Raw genomic sequence first — 22,083 nt, 5'->3', positions numbered from 1 at the left:
CTAGAAACAAGCTCCCTCCAGTCTGTTCCACTATATTTCAATTCCTTCTACAAGCACCCAGCAGAAGATTGGGAAAAACAGAGAAAATAATTGCAATATAAATTAGCATTGCCTGGCTGTAACTAAAGGTTGTGTGAGGTCTTTTATTTCTTTTCTGAAAAAGTGGGGGTCATATGTTCCGTATAGGATGTGCTTTTTCAGTTTAAAAAGCACTGTGGAATAAAGTGTTCCCCATATTTTTACCTCTGCTAAGGTTCACCTTCAGATGAAAAAAGGTTTCTCTGAGAAAAGAAAACAGAAAATGGGTGGGGAATATTCACACCTGGCATACAAGGCCATGGTCCTTGACATGGATGAAACCTGAAGAGCAGCACGAGGACTGCAAGTTGCTCTTTCCAGCTTGTACCATTCCGTTACTAAATGCTTTTTGTGGTTCTCTGCTGAGGTTTCAAGGACACACCTTCTCCTAATACTGTTTTTGCTACATGCTTTTTTTATAACATTCTTATCTGTCAATCTGTTCTACAACTTTGATGTCTAGGAAGTCACTGCCATGTTTACCTCGTGAGTTGTGAAAACTGTTTTCTTTGGGGGCACAAAGTGTGTTTCAGTGGCAACAACACATAGTAAAGCATTTTCCCTTTCAAAATCCAGTGCAGCATTGAAAAACAAAAAAACTCAAAAACCAAAACAACAACAACAAAAAAAAAGAAGTCACACAGAATGTAAATGTGCCCAATAAAACAGCGGTGGTAGGAATATGTCAATATTGCAGGTACCCAGCTGGCCTGCTGACCTCAACACAGCATTAGTTCAAGTTTATCATACAGGGGAGGAGAAGAATACAGAACAGAAAAAAAAAAAAAATGTTTCATCCATTCAGGCGTAATAGCCAGGCACTCCAATAACTCAGCTCAACTCGTCTATAGAAGCAAAATTATAACTACCACATGTTAAACTGAGTGGTTTTTTTTCCCAGCATTTAATGAAGCACAAATGCTCCCATGCTTCAAGTGATGTAATGCGAGGCCTCACATAACACATTCAATAGCTTCCCATGCACCTTGGACTCAAGTTAGGCTAGCTACAGAACTCATGTTTTCCTAGTCAAGTTATTTTTTGTTGGTTTTGTTCTTTTGTTTTATTTTTTTTCAGTGCATCTTTAAAAAACCAAACGTTTTCAAAAGGTTAGCAAGTTAACCTTAATACAGCAATACCTTAATAACATAGAGCCTTTTGCACTCAATTGAACAGTAAAATAATCCAATTAGTTACAATAGATCTGGTACGTATTTACACATTTTATACAAAGTTTACACATTTCTCCCATTAGGCACGAAGTTGATTTGTCAAACTCAAGAGGCAATGAAAGAGTGATGGGGAGAGGAAAAGAGGATCGGAGAAAGAATCTGAGTATTTTTATTTAAAAAGGCTAGCTGTAAAAATAAGTCCTTCATCGTAAGCTAGTTTGCTTCGGGAGCTTGGTTCCCATGAGGATCCCCGAAGTGAGAGAGGTTGGGCCTTTCATCTGCATGCTGGAACCCACCATAGTGGGGAAGCTCCGATTCCTTCGGATGCCAGTGTTCAGCTGGATGCCCCCAATGGCACTGGTCACAGCAGGGCAGCCCAATGGGAGACCGTCTGGTGCCAGGCCTCCAGGAACAAAGGCCCTCACTGGTCCTTGTGCCCCACAGAGAAGAGGTCCCTGGTCATCAGTTAAAGGAGGAGCTGATGTTTGCCCCGAACTCACAACTTTGGCGATACCGAACCTCTTGACTTTGTCCACAAGATTAAGGTTGGAAACAGACACGTCAGTCTGACTCTCACTGTTCCTGATGTTCTTTTTATTCCTCACCTCCTTCAAGATTGAACTAGCCGGCTTTGAAGCCAAGAAGTTGTCATAAGGTGGGCTGGTGCACTTGAACTCAAAAGATGGAGGGGAAGAAGAAGGTGTCTGCATAGGTGAGTTTGGTGGAGTGGAAGGAATGATCGCCATTTTAGGGGGGTATGTGTTCAGGAGGGTGCCTTTGCTGGCTCTGTCCCAGCTCTGTGGATTGTACACTGCTGCTGAGATGCCCCTTTCCTTCAGCAGCCACACCAGCCCCAGAGACGTGCTCATTGTTGTTGTTGATTCTCGGAGGTTAGTGAAGGATTCGGCCAAACTCAGACGCCGAGGAGTACAAGGAGTAGCCACGGGGGTGCCTTTCAAATTGCTAGTGCTGCCACAAGCTGGAGCAGGTGCTGTGTTAAGGCTGAAAGCAAAGGAGCAGGCAAATTATTCTCTCCACTAGGGAATTAAAACTTATTGCAAGCAAGATTTTTAACCCTGAACAGGGCCTTTTCCCCATTTTGAGAGTGCATGGGAAACTGACAGTTCCCAGCTCCTCGCAAAGGTGATGACAAGCGCAAAAACATCATCTCTTACAAAACACATCTCTCCACTTCGCATACTTCACCACCCAGTCTCATGGGATTAATGCATTCCCCAACACCACCACATTTCTTCTGATAAGGTACTGAATTGACAGGTTTGTGAACACCACCTTCAGTTTTTCTTCCTGATCTAGTGGCTGTCAAAACTCGCAGTTGCTTCCATGAGGCAAGGAAATAAGAGTGACTTGACTGATGGTGTAAGCAAGACAGATTTACTTTTTAGACTAGCAGTCCTGTGTGCTCAGAAGTGATACTTTCTCGTACTGCTGGGTCACAGCAGAGTGGCAAGGGAGGAGGGGAACGTACTTTTTACAGAGGCATTTGTAAATGCTGGAAGTTGGTATTGTCACCAACACACACTTCTGTAAGGTCAAACCCTTCTCCCCTCCTCCTGTTGAATTTGCTTTCATTTATGGGGAAGAGAATGGGGATCTGACTTCTGATGGAGATGCATGGTGGTGTGAAGAGTCATCAAGACAGATGAGAAAATACAGTCAAGCTCTTGGTTATCAATTGGTCAATAGGTAACTGGTAACTCAGCAGCAAACCAAGCAAGACGAAGAGCCATTCTACTGTTAGTTTGGTGAAACATTAATCTTGAGTTTGAAACATGGCTAAATTGCTCCCCAATTCCAGTTCTTTCTTCTGAAAATAAACTATGTACAGGCAGTTGACAAGAAAATGTTAAATGGGTAATAAACTGCACATTTAGAACAAGTGGCAGACATTACATACTTATGTTTAGTGCTATCTTACTGCATTTTGTTTTCTTAAGCACGCTACTCCTAGTTATTAGGGGTTGGGATTTCTTGAGGCATATCAAATACCATTCAGCCTGGCACACGACCTCCTCCCCAGAAGCCGACCATCTGAATGAACACAAACTCAATCCAGCATCTATTTCCAAAGAACTGCCAACACAAAATGTTCCAAATTCTTTGTGCCACAGTATGAGATCTCATGGACACTGAGGTTTGACTGAGTGTTTCTGACACTACAGTGCCACCCTTAAAAAACCTGTTCCTTATAGATTAGGTTAGCAACAACATTACCTACAGATAATCCCCACTCAACACTTATGGGAGTCCAAGGTACACCATTCATTGAATAAGTCATGATGTACTCAGTTATTCCAGAAACAAGACATGTGGGACATGAAACACCAAATTCATGTCTATTTGGGAGAATCCCAAGGGTTCCATGCGCCTCCAAAAAAAAAGCTTTCCAACTATTTCTAGCCATGCTGAAATGATGATTTTTGCCATGCATTAATACATGAAAAAGTGAATTCTACGGTATGTTTTCTAGGCATGGATTCATCTCCTCTAATGGTATTTAAAGGGTCTTGAACAATGCAACACTTGATACTAACAGAAAATTCACTGACCTGAGAGCTCACCACTGTTCAAAGAAGGAAATCTTCCCCTTCATCATGCCAGCTAATGTCAGGTTAGACATCCTGGAATGTTTTGTTCTGAGCCAGTTTCTGATGAGCTTAGAATTTTATCTAATGGTATATAGCAATCAGCTGACATGAGTTAATACAACACTACAAACTTTAGTCCAGTGATCTTCTAAAAATCAGAAGTACTTTAACATCTTTAAAGCACTCCTTAATTACAGAAATATTAGCCTGATATTATGAAGTCTCAAGTCATGTCTTCTTTCCATGGCTAAATGGGATCTGGCCAACATGACCTTTACAGTGATTTAGAACTGTACCAACTTCTACTGAAAGCAAGTGAAACTGCCAAAGGATTTTTACTCTGCAGTTGCAGTTCAACAAGAGTAATCCCATATATTCCTACCTGTAAACTGTAGTGAAACACATTTGAGAAAACTAGTATTAAGATTGGTATAATTTGAAAAGCAGCCTTGCTAAGTGGCTCTGGAATTGGTCTTCTTGCACCCCCCTGTGTGCTGTGGCTGTCAGTGCATCTGGCAGATGTGCTAAGGCAAGCTCTCCCTACGTCCTCTTCATTCTGCCCGGACTGAATCAGCAGCAGGGAAGAGGGATTCCTCACAGCAGAGCTAAGGAGGCCACACAGGCCCACTGCAGCAGCACACATACACACTCTGAAGGCAAGGCAGAGTGCAAAGGACAAGTTGGATCACAATTGTTCCCTGAAGCATTGATTAAAGCTGCATCTTCATAGCCTTGCTTCCAGTTCATGGTAAAACTAAAGAGCAGTGACAGCTACTGTGAGGCACCTCCCACACTGGCTGACAACAGAAGTACAGAAGAAGTCTTGCAAAGCAAGAGGGAGGGAAAAGGATGAAAAAGAATTTACTGCATGAACTGACTTTCCACAGGGTAGGACCAAGTACGTTTTGGAAACCCAGACATAGGGTGTTAATTATCAGGCTTCAAAGATGTCCTAGTGACAAGATGAAAACTATAGCACTGCAATGGCTTATTAACTCCACAGCTTCATTCTTTCCAGTTCCAGATTTCAGTTACACAGATATTTAGATTACTATTTCTACTAATTTGTCAGCACAGGTACACACTAGAGTGCAATTAAAAAAAAAAAAAAAAGACAGCCCTGCAAAAAAGCAGGTGTTATATAACTGTTGCTTTTTTGTTTGTTTGATCATTTCGGTATTGCTTTAACCAGGAAATATTTTCCCCATCAAACTGACCAACACTGCAGAGCAGCCTGGACACAACCACAGAAAGAGACTCACACTGGCCTCAGCAACCTAGTCCAGTGACAGCATCAGGGTTAGGTTAAGAAAAGAAACAAATAAATGAGCACCTCATCTAGCTAGATGAAATTTAGTCAGGTTAAGAGTGTCACCTGGGTTAGAGGCTAGGTTAAAACGTGACCAGATAGGTAAATATCAAAACTCTTTGGGTTAGCTGGTGCCACACACACTAGCATTCCTTGTACATGACCCTGCCAGCACAGACACTGCTGGCAGTGTTGCTCACCCCCTGCCACGCTGGGTCATAGTGTCTGCCCTATACCTCCTCTCAGCATAACGAGACATAATGCAGTTTCCTCATCCTCCTCACATGACCTGTGAAGAATCGTTTATAGTTGGTAAGGAAGAGCTCCTTAAACATGCCTGCTGAAAACATCATATTGCTTATTTTGCTCTTTTTCCTCCCAAATAAAAGATGAACTTTAGTTTTACTAAGGCAGCTGAAGATGTACTGAACTTAGCTGTCAGGTATGACTGATTTGTTAGACTTAGTAACCAACGTAATCAAGGAGTTTATTATGACCACAGTTAACAGCAATTCAACAATAATAAGAAAATTAAAATAGAACTGCAGCCATATAAAAGAATCTCTTCAGTAACAGTGTTGAGGGCAGAGCAGGACAGAAAAGCGTAAAGAAAAAAATCCAGCTAGGCCATGATTAACTAACTTAGTTCAGAAAGGGAAGCAGAAAAGTTACATTTAATCATCATCCACTTCCTTTCCACCTTGCAGGTTTTCATATTTAATACCCTTACTTTTCATGCGTTCCTTAGGTCATCAGTGCCCATCTCATGTCTAAACAAGTCTAGACACATCATGTCTGAATGGGGACCTACACAATGGTACACTCCCACACAGTAGCTGGAAGGGGTAGAGAAAGCTATGAGGCACTGCCCTTCTGAACAGAAAAAAAACATTCTTTAAATACTGATTTGCTAAGGAAGGAGAGTTCCCTCTTCAGGTATGAAATTCACTCACCCACCCTAGTTGTCAGATCTTCACCTTCTCTAAGGCTATAGAATTGCCTTTTTTTGGCATGTACTGCCCATACACACCAACTGCTGTTATTAAGCCAGTTCAGTAGTTTCAGTCTGGCTACTAGGAAATAATTTCTAACAATTACACCAAGGAACAAAGTAGACAGCTCCCTGGTTTTGATTAAGGCATATCTCCTCCTCCATTCCTCATGTACTTCCTGGATTTCTTTACCTGAGCATCTCTTTCTTCTGCACCAAGGATTTAGATTTTTCCTCCCCGGAAAAATCTCTGAGACACCACACACTGTGCATTCACACATGAGGAATACAACTAGTTTGGGACCAAGGGTAGTAAGATTTGGATGTTGGAAGACAACTTAGTTATGTCTGATCCTGCAATATGTTAAATAAAGACAACAAAATTTAAGATATTTCGATTTGCTTTCTAAAACATGCCTCCCAAAGTACATCAGGTTGAGGTAACTCAAAATGGAAGGAATAATTTGGGGGTGTGTTGTAATTCACCAGTGTGGCAAATGCTTTTGCTATGCCATTACTTTGCATTTCCTTAGAGGGAAAACTCTGGCAGAGCTGAACGCTTTGCCATCACAGGAAACCCTTACCTTGGTGTGACTCGTGTGAGTTCATCGGAAGGGTGCAGAATGCGGCAGGTGGTGAAGGTGAAGGTGGAGTTGGTTTGTGACATGCACTTCCCAGGATGAGGTACTAAATTAAAAAAAAGCAAATTCTTTGCATTTTACACAGAAAAGGAGAAAACTAAACTTCTGTGTGCTAATAAGACAGATGCAAAAAGTGATGAGGTACCTTGGATGGGATCAATGCAAGAAAAGTGAAATACACAACTGCTATAGTATTCTAACAGACACTTGTTCTCCAAAACAAACACATCTAGGATTCCAAGTCCAGTGCTAAAAGGGTCTGCTGAAGCTTCCCCATGATCACTGACACTGCAGGTAAGTCTTGCTCAAACCAAATTTAGGCAAGGCAGTGCTTGAAATGCTAGTCCTCATCTAAACTAGCAACTTGCATCAGTGGGAAATTACATGCAGCATTTTTTAGGATCAGCTCAGGAGCACTAAGATTTTCTGAATGCATTTTGACTTTTAGATTGATCCACAAAAAGGTATCCCCATTACTTCTCAGTAATGGATCCAGCCTGCTAATGCTACAGGAATATAGACTGTTGGGGCAGAGAGAGGACGGACACATACTACTGTTTCTCTGTCTCTGACTTTTCACATCCACAGCAAGGAAAGGGGTAGATTTTTGGATCCACTACTGTACATCTGTGACATGTCTCTTGTGCAAGTGTTTAGGTTCTTTAAGAATTGTTCCTCAGCTGCACAATATAGCAGTTTTTTAATACTTGTAAACAGTGTAGTAAACAATTTTCCCAACAAATGCTGCTGTGAAAATGCCACTCTGAGTATATCAGTAATTTGGGAAAGAAGCAATACAGCTCAATTTAAAAATGAAGGACTTAAACCTATTTCTTTCTTCTTAGTAGAGATACTTCTGTGGATATACTAACTTGCTGTATAATGCAGCTGTGGCCATTGCAAAATAACTACAAAATTTAAGAGCCATGCATCTGAAAAGCTGGTTGAAAAACACCCGAAGTTAAATATTACATCAAAGATATCATGATTGCATAGGTTCTCATACTTAGTAACCAAACTTAGCAGTGGTCAAAATACATGCACAATAAAAACCGTGTGCAGCTCCCTCCCGCTCAGTCCTACCCAACCCTCTGAGCCATTCCCTGATTAAGCCACATTTTAATACCACCGTACACAACTATTCAACACATTGCAAAGGACAGACAGACCAACTAGACCAGACACCATTCTGAACTTCCAGAGATGCTTAGCAGAAGCAAGGCAAGTCTTAATTGTGGCTGTGTTCCCTTTTTCATATATAAAGTACCACAGCTCCAAAATAGTGTGTGCAGTTAGGTAGTCCTTTAAGAACACATATAAGCAGTGTGTGAGGGGTAGAGCATGGTGAGTGTGAACAGTGGAAGCAGAAGTGGCTAAGCATACAATGTGAGGTAACTACCAGTTAGCACTGGAATGTACTGCTGTACATTAAGGAAGGATACTTCTAAAAACCCACTGGAGTGTCATGTTAACACACTCAAATGTTAGCACAGCATAACATAACAACAAGCTCTACTTCACCTCCAGAGATGGTAATTATGACGCTTCAGGAATCCAGTTGGTTTAGAGATTAGCGTGAGCACTATAAAAGGTATTACAAGGGAGCACAGCCTAGCAATCATGATTCTCTCCATATTGTAGAGAGTTAAAAGAAAATCTGGAGAAAGAGCTCAAATGACTGGACATGAAAAATCTGGTTATTTAGAGAAAGCAAAGGACTTCAACATAAATCAAGTAGAAACAAAGCAATTATCCCTGGATGATGAATAGAGAACAGAATAAAGCAATGCCGGTTTAAGATTGCAAGCTCAACCCAAAGCACATAGCTGTTATACAATAAGTGCATTTTCCCCATTTGTAATATCCATTGGGCATCCCCTCAGATTGGAAACAGGCACATTGAAGATACATAGCTGCATTAGCAAAAGCAAGACTCATTGCTATGAGTCAGAGATAGGAGAAGGCTGCTAAAAGTAGAGAAATCACTGACTTTTATATGAGGAAACAAATTGGAATTATAAAAAAACAAACAAAAAAAAATCAATTTCCAAGGATGTATTCCACCCTCAAATACCACTAAGAATGTCCTGTACCAGCTTCATCCTCCATCAGTCAGCAATGGGGTGTATCATATTGCTGTAGCATTTTCCATCCTTTGGGCACAATACAAAGAGAGTGAGAACATGTTGCTGTAAATGAACAAAGTTGGTAAAATAGAAACAAAATGATTCATTCCTAACTTAGTAATTTTACGTAAGAATGGCCATCTCCTGGGTTGGTATCTAAGTTTGTGAGAAAGTAGTACATAAGTTTATAATAAAAGAGACTGTCTTCACATGTACATACAACAAAGTATTTTAAATACAAACACCTGCTCCATGTGACTGTCTGAAACCAAATGTTTTATTTATACCCTCTTTTTCATAGTAGTAGATGATTAACATTGAGGCTTTATATCTGTATGAAGAAGAATCTGTACATAATTCAGTGTTTAACGAAATTTACAGTAACATCATGTAATTTCATCCACCAGGAAACGATAAACTAAACTGTTTGTGCATTTCCCCCCAGGTTAAAATTCAAGCTAACCTTAGATTGCTGCTGGATCACGTTTTGTCTTTCAGTAATTAATGATTCTTTACCTCACTAAGCTTTCTCAAACAATCCTTAGACATTTTGGGAAAAAAATGCAAAACATTATAGCTGAAAGAGACTCTCCTGTAAGTACAAACACTGTTGTAAAAACGTCTTTTTAAAATACTGCAAAAAAAGGCAGATACTAGTCAAACTGACTGCAGAGAGCTCCATCTTCTGGTAAAACAGAGCTTTCCCCACTCTGAACACAAAGCTGATTTTGTATAGCTCAGCTGTTTCAGATCCAGCTTCAGTACTCAGAGCTTATGGGCTGTTCTGCTAGGTGCAGACAGATGCATTTAGGACATGATCTTCTGCTCAGGCGACCCTCAAAAGACTGTTTAATCTGGATTTTCCACCAACTCATGCAGAGAAAGGTACCAAGTTACAGTAGGTAAATGAGTGGTCTGCCCCATCCACAGAAAGGCCTCAAGACAAACTGAGTTTGAGGAAGATTTGTAAGAGGTAGCTATACTAAACCACAATTAACTTTTGTGCCATTGGTTCCAAACTCAGATTCATTGTTATGCTGGATGAATAGTGAGGAGGCAGAGAGTTCACAGCGGCCAGTAAATCTTTGCATTTTATATAAACACCTATTCTCGCAAATACAGATTCATGCAAAAATGAACTTTTTTTAAAAAAAAAAAATCAGAAATCTTCAGAGTATGACTTGATCCATACTGGCACAAAGGTAACGTTTTAGTCCAACTCTGAAGCAAGCCACTCTGCTCATCATTTCTTTGGCATGTTTTAACAAAAGGAGTAAACCTGGTTCCCTTCTCTTTCAGCAGGGAGCACAGTGGAATTTGGGCATCTCTTCAGCACAGACTGGTGAGACAGGGATGGAAAGACAATCAGGTTGGGGAGTCCTTAGAGTAACAGATGGTGTTTTAAAGCACTAGAAGTTTATTTCATTGCTGAATAGGGGGGAAAAAAAAGTCTGCCTGCTTTGTAAGAGAGTAACAAAGAACCATTAAGAGACAATTCTTTCCTCCAGCGTGATCCCTTGGAATACAAGCTATGGACTTCAGTTTTACCAGTCTATGCCACCAACTCCATTCTTGGGCAACGAGAAATTCCTGAAAACAAGGTCACAAAGCCCCATTACAATCCACAGGAGAAGACAGCTGCTTCACATACTCTCTAAATTTAGCAGAGTTCATCCCCTCCAGGTGACTAAACATGAGAGCTCCAATACCCAGTGCCACCTGTACTGAAAACTCTTGGCTGACAGAACAGGGAGAATATAGGGTATGCTGGAGCCGATGCCTGGGTTAACTACTACAAGAAAACAGAGATCGGTGATAAACACAACAGCTGTAAAATGTGAGCATGTTGCTCTCCTAAAGATGTTTAGGTGCCTTCAGATGTCATTCAGAAAACACTGGTTTCAGGCGTAACCATGAATGCTCAAAACCTCCAAGAATCCAGATGTCTATACCAGGAGTGTTACTCCCGTTAGTTTAGTAAACAATCAGCAATAAAATTATTTTCTGAATATCTGCATTTCCAAACTTTCCATTTATTTTGCCTTTGGAAGCAGCAAGAGAGTAAAAACTGAACAAAGGCAGGTATTCTTTGGAGAGGATTTTCTTAGCCGCCTTCTGGCTGAGGTCATCTTCTCATATGTGTATAACCATGGAGCACAGTAAAAAGACTTCAAAGTATTTAATGTGGCTTCAACATGAGTTTATGCAGGCTAGGATCCCCAAATTAATATTCCAGCATTTTAACACCACAGATAGCAACTGCTGACAGACTTTTCTTAAAAAAGTAACTACTGTGAAATATTCATGCCATTTGAAAATAAAATATATTTAAATATGCATCAGTACCTTATTTCTAAGGCAACTTACAAATTGTATTGCTCTTCTGTACAATAATAACCTCTTAGAATCATGTATAGTAATCCTGCTAAAAACAACTCAAACATAAGACATTTATTATGTGTTTTCATGATTTTAGGCATCTATTTCAAAAGATCTCCATGTCATGGTTAAGGTCTAAACACGGAGTACAAGAGGGCTGATCCCGTAATGCTGTGCACATGTCTATTCAAAGCAATCAATCAGTGGAATTAACACACACAAGTACTGAGAGATCAGTTCATGCACCCAATACTAGCATGCAATTAAGCACATGCTGAATCAAGTGTAGCCCTTCCAACTTCAAAATGAGAACATTCACAACATTAAGTGCTTTCAATGGCTTGGGGTTTTTTGTTTGTTTAAGGGAAACCTGAAAGGCAATGAATCAGACAAACAAAAACCCAACACCCCTCCCCAACAGACTGTACATTTTAATAATATACTACAGTTTCTTTCAAAGAATTAAAAAAAATTGAGGTTACTAAAAATTTGTGCTGCAAAAATTACTTGTCCAATATGGTATTAACATCACGATGTCTTATAACTTCTTTACCATTCCAATTATGCTGAGAGTGATACACAAATTTCAGCCTATTCCTGGGTATTAGGCTAGAACTGTGATTCTGGAATATACAGTCTTCCATAAAGTTACTGAGGCCGCACACAGTAAGTAGCGCCAACAGACCAACTGCAGGTCATAAATTACATGTGCGTTAACTTCTGAAATGCTCAGTGCTGCAATTGGGATATAACCTGCATATAGGGTGAGGAAGTTATTTCATACATCAATGGATGTTACAGGTTTCAATATAGGGACAGGAAAATTTAAGGATCACAATTTTTTCTTATTTATTCAGAATGATTTATGACTCTATCCATCACTCAAGAAGGAACAACGGATACTCTGTTCTGAATACATTTATTTTGGCTACAAGACACCTTTGGCACTACCAGTAATGTTTGGTCTCCTGAGCCTGGATGTTAAAATGACTTCTCTCGGGCTCATCTCGAGCAGGACTCTACACTCCTACAAAATGGCAGTAAGAATAGGACCTCACAGTACTCAACCAGAGAACATCTCCAGTGCAAAAATGGTAAGATACAAGTCTCAAGGCATACATATCCAATGAAGCAGACACCTACCCAAAAGACTAAGATGACTTATACCTGCTGGGAACAGTCCTTATAGGCACCGTATTTCCAAAGACATTTTGTTCTCAGATTCGAAGACCTGCCTAGACTGGCACGCTCTATGACCTGCCAATGGCAACTGTAGGGAGATACTTTCTGGCTTTTACAAACCACTTTAACAAGATTTTTCCACAATGGAGCTATCCTGGATTACAAGCAAAAGCATTATCACTAAAGATTGTATCCAAGATACTACTCTCTTTCCCTTTTTACTTCCACATCCTTTAGCAAGAGTTTATTCTGTATGTTGCTGCCTGGAATCATGCAAGGAATGAGGTCATAACTTTGTGCCTGTGACAGTGCTCTAAGTAACCGCATGTCCATATACACCCTTACCTGCACTACATTTCTCACAGAGAAATCTAGGAGAGGTAGGAGGAGTGCTGAAGAGGTTTTTTCAAGAGGAGCAATGGCAGTACAATATTTCAATACGAAATAAATTCATAAGCTAAGCACACATCTCTGCTCCCAAAAGGTATTCTTCAGTGGGCAGACTGCAGATCCTAAGAAGCACTGCCGCATTAGTAAGTGCCTACTCTGAAAACATCCGCTATTATCTTCTCCTTGCACACCTGACCAATCGCTTTAACAAAAAGCGGATACAGCAGTGCCTTTGCTTCATTTGAGCAACACAACCAATAATGATGTGGTAGCTCGTGATACTCCAAAATCCTAAGCAGCTGGATAAAGAATGGGAAATTAAAGTTTTTAGTGCATTTGTTCATTTTATACATCAAAGTTATTCACTTTGACCAATTTCTCTAGTTCTGCATTGTATTAAAATTACTCGGCAAACAATACAAGATGAAATAAGATTACTAGGACAATTTCATAGATTTTATCTACTTGGCCAATTTATAAGGTAGGGAATATGTTTAAAAACCTTGTCTGAGATAACTAGAGTTTTCTCAGGCAAAATCAGCAGTAACCAGGGAATAACTGGTTAATAACAGTGACCTGTATTCAAATTGTAGTGGAAAAAGAAAATGGAAGGAAATACTAGACTTTCTTGCCAGTTTGTAATCACAGCACAGGTCTACATTTATTTTTCTACTCCAAAGAAAGAACTCTTCCAAATCATTACCCACAGATGTTTTACTAATCTGTTCCTAAAAAACCCAAAGAACTAAACTATATCTATATCCTTGTCTATGTATAGTCCATGACAATAAGATTTCCAAATTTTCTATGTGTTCCTGTGTTGAATATTCTTAGAATTAGAAAATTATTCACCCAAACCATAACCCAAACAGCTTTTTTTGCACAATTATTGTATCCTGAGAACTGCAGGTTTTTAACACATTTTAAAACGAATCATATCTTTTCTTGAATCTTTTATTCCGTAGACCCTAAAAAATGCCAGTTATTTCAGTCTTTGATTTCAGTCCATGTTTCCTAAAACTCCAGCTTTTCTTGCTGTTGTTATTCAGGCTCTTCAAAATGATAAAAACCTGGGTAATATCCAAAGCTGTACACAGCTCCTGCAGAGGCATTATTTATTTCCATATTAATATGAAAATTTGATATAATCATTATTCCATGGCAATAGATCTCAGACTAAAGACAACTTTTGCCAATGGAAAGGGAAGTTGAAGGGTTTGAATGTTCAAGTATTGGAACAGGCTGCCCAGGGAAGTGCTTGAGTCGCCATCCCTGGAGATATTTAAAAGACCTGTGGATGTGGTGCTTAAGGACATGGTTTAGTGGTGGACTTGGAAGCATTAGGTTAATAGTTGGACTCAATGATCTTAAGGGTCTTTTCCAACCTAAATGATTCTATGATTCTAAGTTTAATCTTAATACAACTGACTGCAAAAAAATAGCTTATATGCAACAGATGAAAGCAGTGAACTGCCATTTCAGTCAGAGTTGAGGATACTCTGCACTTCACAAAAATAACAGAAATGTTACTGTCTAGCCCTGAGACACTCTAATCTTCCAAAGACCAGCCGAATAATAAGTTATGATTTATTCCAGAAAAAGGAGGGGAATCGAAGCGTCTTCATTTAAAGCAGTTATGTAAAATCAGGAAGTCTGAAGAAAAAGGAGTCCTGGTAGTTTTCTGATTCTGGACTAAATCTAATTCTTTACCAGTGGCAAATCTTAACAAAGACTAACACTCCTATATAGCTTATTAAAACAAAACAAAAACCACCAACAAAAAAGAAATCACACAAACTCAAAACACACGTATAGTCTGAGAACTTGTAACCTCATGCAATAGTAGACTGCAAATGTCAGCTCAGAGTATCTAATAACTCATGCAGTACTGCATCACTTAAAAATGTTTAAGTCTTAACATGGTATAAATAGGAAGGATAGAATTTAATAGTGTGGTGGAGAGGGAATGAGGGAAATGTCATTATTCTCTGCATAAAAACATCCTCTTAATTCTTTATCTCAAAGGGAATTTAAAAATAGGCAACTGTATCTGAGGTAACCGAATTAAACTCACAGAATTTCCTTGCTTGATTTTCAAGGCACTTCCATTTGTTTCAGCAAAGGTAACTTAGATGCGCTTTTTGTCACCATTTAGACTTTGGGTTTTTCCCAAAGTACAAAAATATAAAGCATGGCATCACCTCTTATGAACAGTCAGAAGAATATCTGCACTATAGGCATACAAAATATATATTGGCTATACATCATATATACACTGAAAAATGTGCACTAAATACACATACTAGTTGCATACATGCCACACGAAGGTTTGTGAACGAACCATTTCCTTTTAGCAGCCTTCTCTTATCAAGATAGAGTAAAATATTGACCATAGATGATGTTACTGAAAAAAAGTCAAATTAAAAGATTATTAAAGAAAGGATTTTTGAGCCAATGTTAGAATGGTTATGTTCTAACTACTGCACGCATTAACGTGCAGATGCTACACACAAAGCAACACTATGGATGCTGTTCTGGAGAGATGCGAGAATGGCCCAGTAATCAAAATCCTGTAAAGATGTCAGTTTTACTGGACTTAATGAGTTTCCCTCACCAGACCCCTCATCATCGTCAGTCGCGGGCTCCTGCATCTCCTCTGTGAAAGCCTGAGATTGGCGGGGGTTATTCTTGTTGTCTGAAACAGTCACTTGTGCTTGTGACCTCTCACCTGAGGTCTCTGTGTGCTGAACTGGCGTCGAGGTAGTTAGGCCCTTGTAAGAAATGTCACCTGTCTCATCTTCCTCATAGTCATTAAGGCAGTACACTTCATCCAGGTCCAGGTCCAGGGTCCTGAAGCCCTTAGTGACAACCCCAGGCCTCGGGTCCAGAATCCCACCCAGGTGAGGCTGAGCCAGCTGCTGCCAGTGGTGCAAAGTGGCAGAACCTTGAAAGGGAACAGAAAGACAACCAAAATAAATCAGTAATAAATTCAGGATCTAAAGGCAGAAAATCCCACTTTGTTTATCCAGAAGACCAAAGGTTTGGGAGCTCCCAAACCTTTAATACTTCTGGGTTTAATATTTCTAGGCTTTAATATTTCTAGGAAGACAAGCAACAAGGCAAAACTGCTTCACCTACTCTTCAGCATTTCCAGATAAATATGAAACAAACCGATCACATCAGCACTTAGACAGGCAAAGCCTGGTGGCAAGATGTGGCATACTTGTGTACATGCACATCCCCTCCCCATCAATAGCCTTATACCTGCTAAATTCATGGGATTAAGCAGGAGTAAAAAGAATTTATATTTAACAGTTGATCTGAGCACCATCACAGAAAGCTCCGAGAAGAACATATACCACATATTCCTGCAATAAGCTCACACTAAGAAAAGTGCTCGAAACATGCTAGAATTTACTACCAGTGGCTAACAGGAGGACAGCAGTCACAGATTACACAGCAATTCCATCACACTACCATACATTAGAAAGCCACATCAATTCCAGGCACCTATAAGCAGATAATACCTCTGACCCACACATTAAGTCTAAATAGTTGTATAGCCCCTACCTGAGCCCCTATGCTACGGGAAGTCAACTACTACATAACTAAATGTTACTGTACCTGTAGCTTTGTCCTTGGCAGAAAAATGTTTTGAGTGAGGAAAGAGGTACATTTTATAGATAAAAGCATTCAATATTCAGTGTTCAATAGGAGACAATGAATCAGAAACAGCAATGTATCATGTTAAATTGATATATACACTGAGATGGGCCCATGGAAATCAGGGGAGGATTTATCTGATTCCTCAAGTAATGATTAAACACCAGTCAGAAGGCTCTACGTTTTCTTACATGTCCACCAATCACTACTGTGTTGTAACATGTGACTTAAAACTATACATTCCAGGTGATATGACACAAACAAAACATCATTCACCTCTGCCAGCTCAAATCAAAGCATTTTTTGTTGTCTTGTTCCTGTCCCCTCTCACCAAAGCAGAACATTGACTCATTCAACAAGCTGGCATACAAATGTCTCACCAGTATTCAAAGACCAAGAATGTTCAATTTGTTCCATGGTTTATGAAAAAATCTAAACCACTGTAGTAACTAGGGAAGGGATGGCTCTTACACACGTTATTTTGCATCTGACCAAAATCCCATGGAATGAGAAAATTTGTCATTTCTCAATAAGGACTCTGGATTACAGGAAGCTTATTGTAAATAGGAAGTGAAGAGGGGAAAAAGTCGTTCTTTAGAATGACTGGGATCAGTGAGTAGCATTTTAATTATGCCTATCTCACTTTCTAAAATCTGTAATTCAGCTCAGAATAAATGGGTCTGCTAGATTAATTTGGATAATGACCCTATCTATTCTTTAATTTTTTTTTTCTTTTATTTAAAGTAAGTTTTGAGGGACTGCAGAGGATTGGCACCCTTGAGGCTCAAGAAGTAGAAACCATTACAACCCCAAAATAAGTACCTCTAGGGAACAGACATCCCTATAACTTGTAGTTATTTCTGAATTGTCACAAAGGTCAAGTTTTTTGCTTCCATATAAAAGAAATATTCCTGAATGTGGAGAAGTGCCAAATATTGTCAAGCCTTAAGCAAGGATTAAAGCTTTGCTATATGACAATACCCTCAAAAATTAAAGAAAAACAGAAATAAAAATTTCTTTCTGCACTGTAAGTATAAAATCCTATTGCTAATTAACTTCTACATGCAAGCTTCTGAAGATGTAATCTTTTTCACCTTAAAGCTCATCAAAACTTATACTCGGAAAACCTCTGCAGAGTACAACCATTTAATTGATAACATATAATATCTTTCCTATGGAAAGATATTCACCAGGGTATCTGCATTTTGAGCTTTAACATTTCTATGGACACTAAATGTTATCAGTTTCTTTTGGAAACTGGAAATCAAAGTGGCCTAAGCTTCATCACAAGAAGGAGGATATCTGAGTTTAATCTTGATTTCACAAAATGTGTGTAAGGGAGCTTTAACTTTGCCATAAAGAAAATTAACACAAATGCAGAAAGCAATGCAACAGTTGTGAAGATCCTTACGGTTATTAAATATAAAAAAAAGCAGAAGTCAAATGAACATGTGAATACAACACCTTGGCCTACATTCAGTCCCAAGCTCCTACTAGACAGTTTTGTAAATTATGTTATCAGAAAAAGTTGGCATGAGAGAATTAGTGTGCAACAGTGGGACTGCCAAGCTGAAGCAAGAAGAAATGTAAGAGTGAAGTAAGCATGTGAGTAGAGTATATGAAATTTGTTTTTCTATTCCCAATATCTGCATGATCGCATGTATACTATGGGGGTCAGAGAAAGCTTAGAAATTCATGATATGTTGATGCCACAATTGCAAGAAAGTGGGAGAAGACAAACATTAAAGAAAAAACTCTAAGGTTCAAGTTTCCCTAGAAGACACAGGGAATGCTATTTCATTCTTATGGCACAAAAAGCTGCAGATGCAGTTTAAAAACAACCCAAACAAAAACCCCACTAGGCTGTAACTAAAGCAAGTCACATCAAGCAATCATTCTATTCAACTAAAAGAAAGCGTGGGTTGGTTTTGGTTTTTGGTGTGTGGGGGTTTTTTTTGTTTTGTTTTGTTTGTTTGGGGTTTTTTTTTTGTTTGTTTTGTTTTGGTTTGGTTTTTGTTTGGTTTTTTTAAGGTACAAAAGAAGAAGATTAATTTCTTAGTGCTTCTGTCAGCCTATTTTACTGTGGGATTTAAAAGATTGCTTTAAAGGAGAAGCAGCCATTAACCTGACAATTATTATAGAACTGACTTTTTATTTCTTCCTTTTTACGGCATAAGCACCCTTAAGAAAACAGTAAAAAAACCGAAGGCACAACTACTGTAACAGTCTGCAGGTACAGCAGACTATTTTGCCCCAGTATTCTGAAAGTAATAAATAATAATAATTAAAAAATTCTCATGAAAAATACTTGGGGAAGAACCTAAGCTGAAATGAGGAACAGAATCATAAACATGTATTTAGTAAAAGATAACAAACACTAAACTTATGAAACAGGCAGACACAAACATACTACAAATGAGATCTAAAAACAAACATGAGAAGTACTTCAAAAGGTGCAATAATTTTAAGAAAAAAATGACCCAGTGAGAACAATGAACAAAACCAGGAAAAAAAACCCAGACAGATAGAAAGATGGTAGAGACTTCAAGAGTTTATTGGAAGAAAAAAGCAGATATAATGGGATGGTGACAGAAATCTATTACAGTGGTAGCAACCAGTAAGTGAAACAAAGCTGGATCATCCCTTCCCTCATGTGGTACAAGAATTTTTACGACCATTTAAAAGCAGTCATGAAAACGAACTACTAAAATCTGCTAAACAGCATGGACTTGTGTGCTATGGCTATAGTTTCTATTGAATAGGTAAAGTACATCACTTTCTTCAGGACACAAGATGGGTTATTTTTGCTTCTGAATGTGTCATGCTAAATGCTCCTTAGAGATTAAATAAATTTGTTCTATAAAGGAACTTTTGCAATTAAAACACACACAGACAATGTAATGTAACACAAGAGTTCTGTTAAAGGAAGAGAGAGACAGAAACCAAAGATGAATTATTTAACTAGCATATCTGTGAAGTATTATCAGAAAACAGCTTCATTTTGTTTCAAACCTGAAGGGATTTACTCAACTTCCAGCAACAGCCTGAAGTGATTGAAGAAAACCAGGCAGACTATACTATACGTGCTCTGTCAGCTTTGTTAGACAGACTACAGAAATACACTTTGAAGTAACGCTCTAGCCCTGACTACCATCTACCTATATCTTGCCTTTTTCTGGGACAATATGTGGAGGAAATTGGACTTTAAAATACCAAGCAAGTATTTCACACACGATACCCAAAGCCACAGAGACTCATGTGTGGCCACTCAACCAACCAACCAAAGTCCAGAGGTCATTTTTAATCACAAAAATAGTCTTACTGGACCAACTGGACTATCTGAAGTTGGCAAAGGTCTTTCCAGACACTTATTTGCAGAACTGAGATTTGATGAACTAATACTCTTGCTACTTACAGGTACTCAACCACCTTCCTTTAAGCATGAAACAGCAACACTGAGATTCAGGTCAGATATAAAGCTGCACTGCTGATGCATGTGTGGCCCGTGACATTTATTTTACTGCCTTGGCTGGAATTGTTTCCTAACATTAAGGCTTGGGGAAAACTGTAGTAGCTAGAAGATTTCAAACCAACAGCGTGGATTACTGTCTCTAAAGTAAAAAGAATATGTATTGCAAAGATTTCCTGCTTTCTGGTGATGGATAAGAGACCACAAAGAGTCACTAAGAAGAACAGATAAAGGCCGAGGCCCTTTGTTATCACCTTCTAGTGGTTTCACAATCTGAAGCTTTTCTGGCAGGTAGGAGCGACTGCTGATAGACATTCCTGAATATCCAGTGAATTCTGAAAATCTGGAGTGAGTTCCCAGTGACATGATGCTCTCTGTGGGAGTAACAGAACCACTGTTGAGTTCGCCCTTTTCTGCCAGTTCCCGCAACTTCCTTTCCTGCTCTTCTTCGAAGAACTTCCGCTCTGAGAGGTAATTCTCCCGCCTGAGGGACAGCCTACGAAGGGCAGTCTCTAGGTCACTGGAGCCTGGAGTCCCCGGAGTTCCAGGCTTCTTCATCCTGTCTTCATTTCTAAAATATAACAGAGGACACATGGCAGGGGGGAAGGAGGAAGGCAGGGAGGGAAGAGGGGAGGAAAAAAAAAAAAATGGAGAGGCAGGGAGAAAAAATTCTTAGAGATGCTTGAAACTTCCACATGACTGTTTTGAGACATTCACCAATACCTTTAAATTACTATGTCTGGGAACAACTTGCTACTCATCCAGAGAGCTCAAAGACAAACACCAGTATTTTCTTTCTCTTTCATACTAAAACTGTTTTGAATCCTAGTTCCTACCTGGAAACTCCTAGATGGAAAATCTCCATGTTACTTAAAAGCTTCCCCCTACAAAGAGATGACAGATGTCTACTTGTTGTGTCTCTCTTACAGTTATATAAAGTCAAGTAAGCAGGCCATATCTTACAAGGCCAACGCTGCAAGAATACCATAATGAGTCACAAGAATATATTATGCTTACAAATATTAATTGTTTTGAGATATTAAATTGTTTTTACTAGGAAGTAGACACAGCATAGTGTGGAGCTGTACTGGTGGAAGAGACAAGTAGCTAGAAGAGCAAAGTTCTGATTGGTTTCATTCACAAGTTTTCATATTAGGTAACCCTCCCCCCACTTTATTTGTTTTTAGGATCAAAAGAGGTAGCTGTAGCTGCAACTTAGATCAGAACTCCCTGGCATTAATGTAAAATGTTGAAAATATAAGTGGTGACCCACAGCTCCAAAGACAAAGGGTAGTTTTACATTATCTGGTAATGCTGCATCTTAGAACACGTGTGAGTTGCAGACACTGATACACAGTACTATCGAAAAGCCTCCTTTTTTCAATAAACTCAAGAGCTCAAGAACTACAAGCACAAAATAAAGTAACTTTTGAAGATGTATTTCACTCTGTTAACTGCACAATCTAAGACAAAAATAGGAAAATAGAAACATTTTGCCTTTATGTCAAACAAAGCAAAAGCAAAGTCCAGTGCTACAGTACTGACCCATTGTCAGAGGATTCTGTCTCTAAGATGATGCTATTGGTCTTGTTGTCTATCATAATGTTAGAGATGTCTCCCCCATAGAAACTGGAACGTGGAGTGCTGACACAACTAGAAATGACTGAGTTCATAGCAGAAGACTGGTTAGAGCCTGGGATATTCATTGGCGACGGAGTCATGGATCTCTGCTTGACAACTTGGTTAACATTCCTCACCGTCTCGAAGACCCGCTTCTGATGACTGGTAAGACATACACACAGTTAATAATCAAACAGTGCCTTCTTACCTTAAGAAGAAACAGAGAAACAGGTAACAGCTCATTAACAACTCTTCCTATTCACAGCTCCACCAACCACCTTGTCTTTATAGTTTCTGTAAAGCAGTATGCATACATGCTACAGTCTGGCCATTACATTCAATCAACCAACATAATATTTCCATCATCCTAGAATATTTTAGACAGAACATTTGAGAATTATGCACACGGACTCTCTCAAATATTAATAAAAATTAAGCGAAAGAACATTTCAGT

General features: G+C 39.2%; 1 protein-coding gene across 3 annotated transcripts in view; it reads right to left on the bottom strand.

Moving 5' to 3' along the window:
* Positions 1-1,453: 1,453 nt before the first annotated feature.
* Positions 1,454-22,083, bottom strand: part of TRAK1 (trafficking kinesin protein 1) — a gene marked incomplete at its 3' end in the record, with an annotated part of 54,370 nt that continues 33,740 nt past the window's right edge. Inside the window, exons 11-15 of one of the 3 annotated variants that reach the window (XM_081996283.1) lie at positions 21,555-21,791; positions 20,264-20,580; positions 15,492-15,821; positions 6,744-6,846; positions 1,454-2,252 (exon numbers count right to left, since the gene is read on the bottom strand). In XM_081996283.1, the coding sequence (XP_081852409.1) occupies positions 1,454-2,252; positions 6,744-6,846; positions 15,492-15,821; positions 20,264-20,580; positions 21,555-21,791 (1,786 nt within the window). The remainder of the gene's footprint in view (positions 2,253-6,743; positions 6,847-15,491; positions 15,822-20,263; positions 20,581-21,554; positions 21,792-22,083) is intronic. The other 2 variants (XM_081996284.1, XM_081996285.1) reach the window with 2 other exon arrangements.

The sequence above is a fragment of the Phaethon aethereus genome, assembly GCF_964289735.1.
Source record: "Phaethon aethereus genome assembly, chromosome: 2".
Lineage (NCBI taxonomy): Eukaryota > Metazoa > Chordata > Aves > Phaethontiformes > Phaethontidae > Phaethon > Phaethon aethereus.
This window is presented reverse-complemented; position numbering and strand designations above follow the sequence as displayed.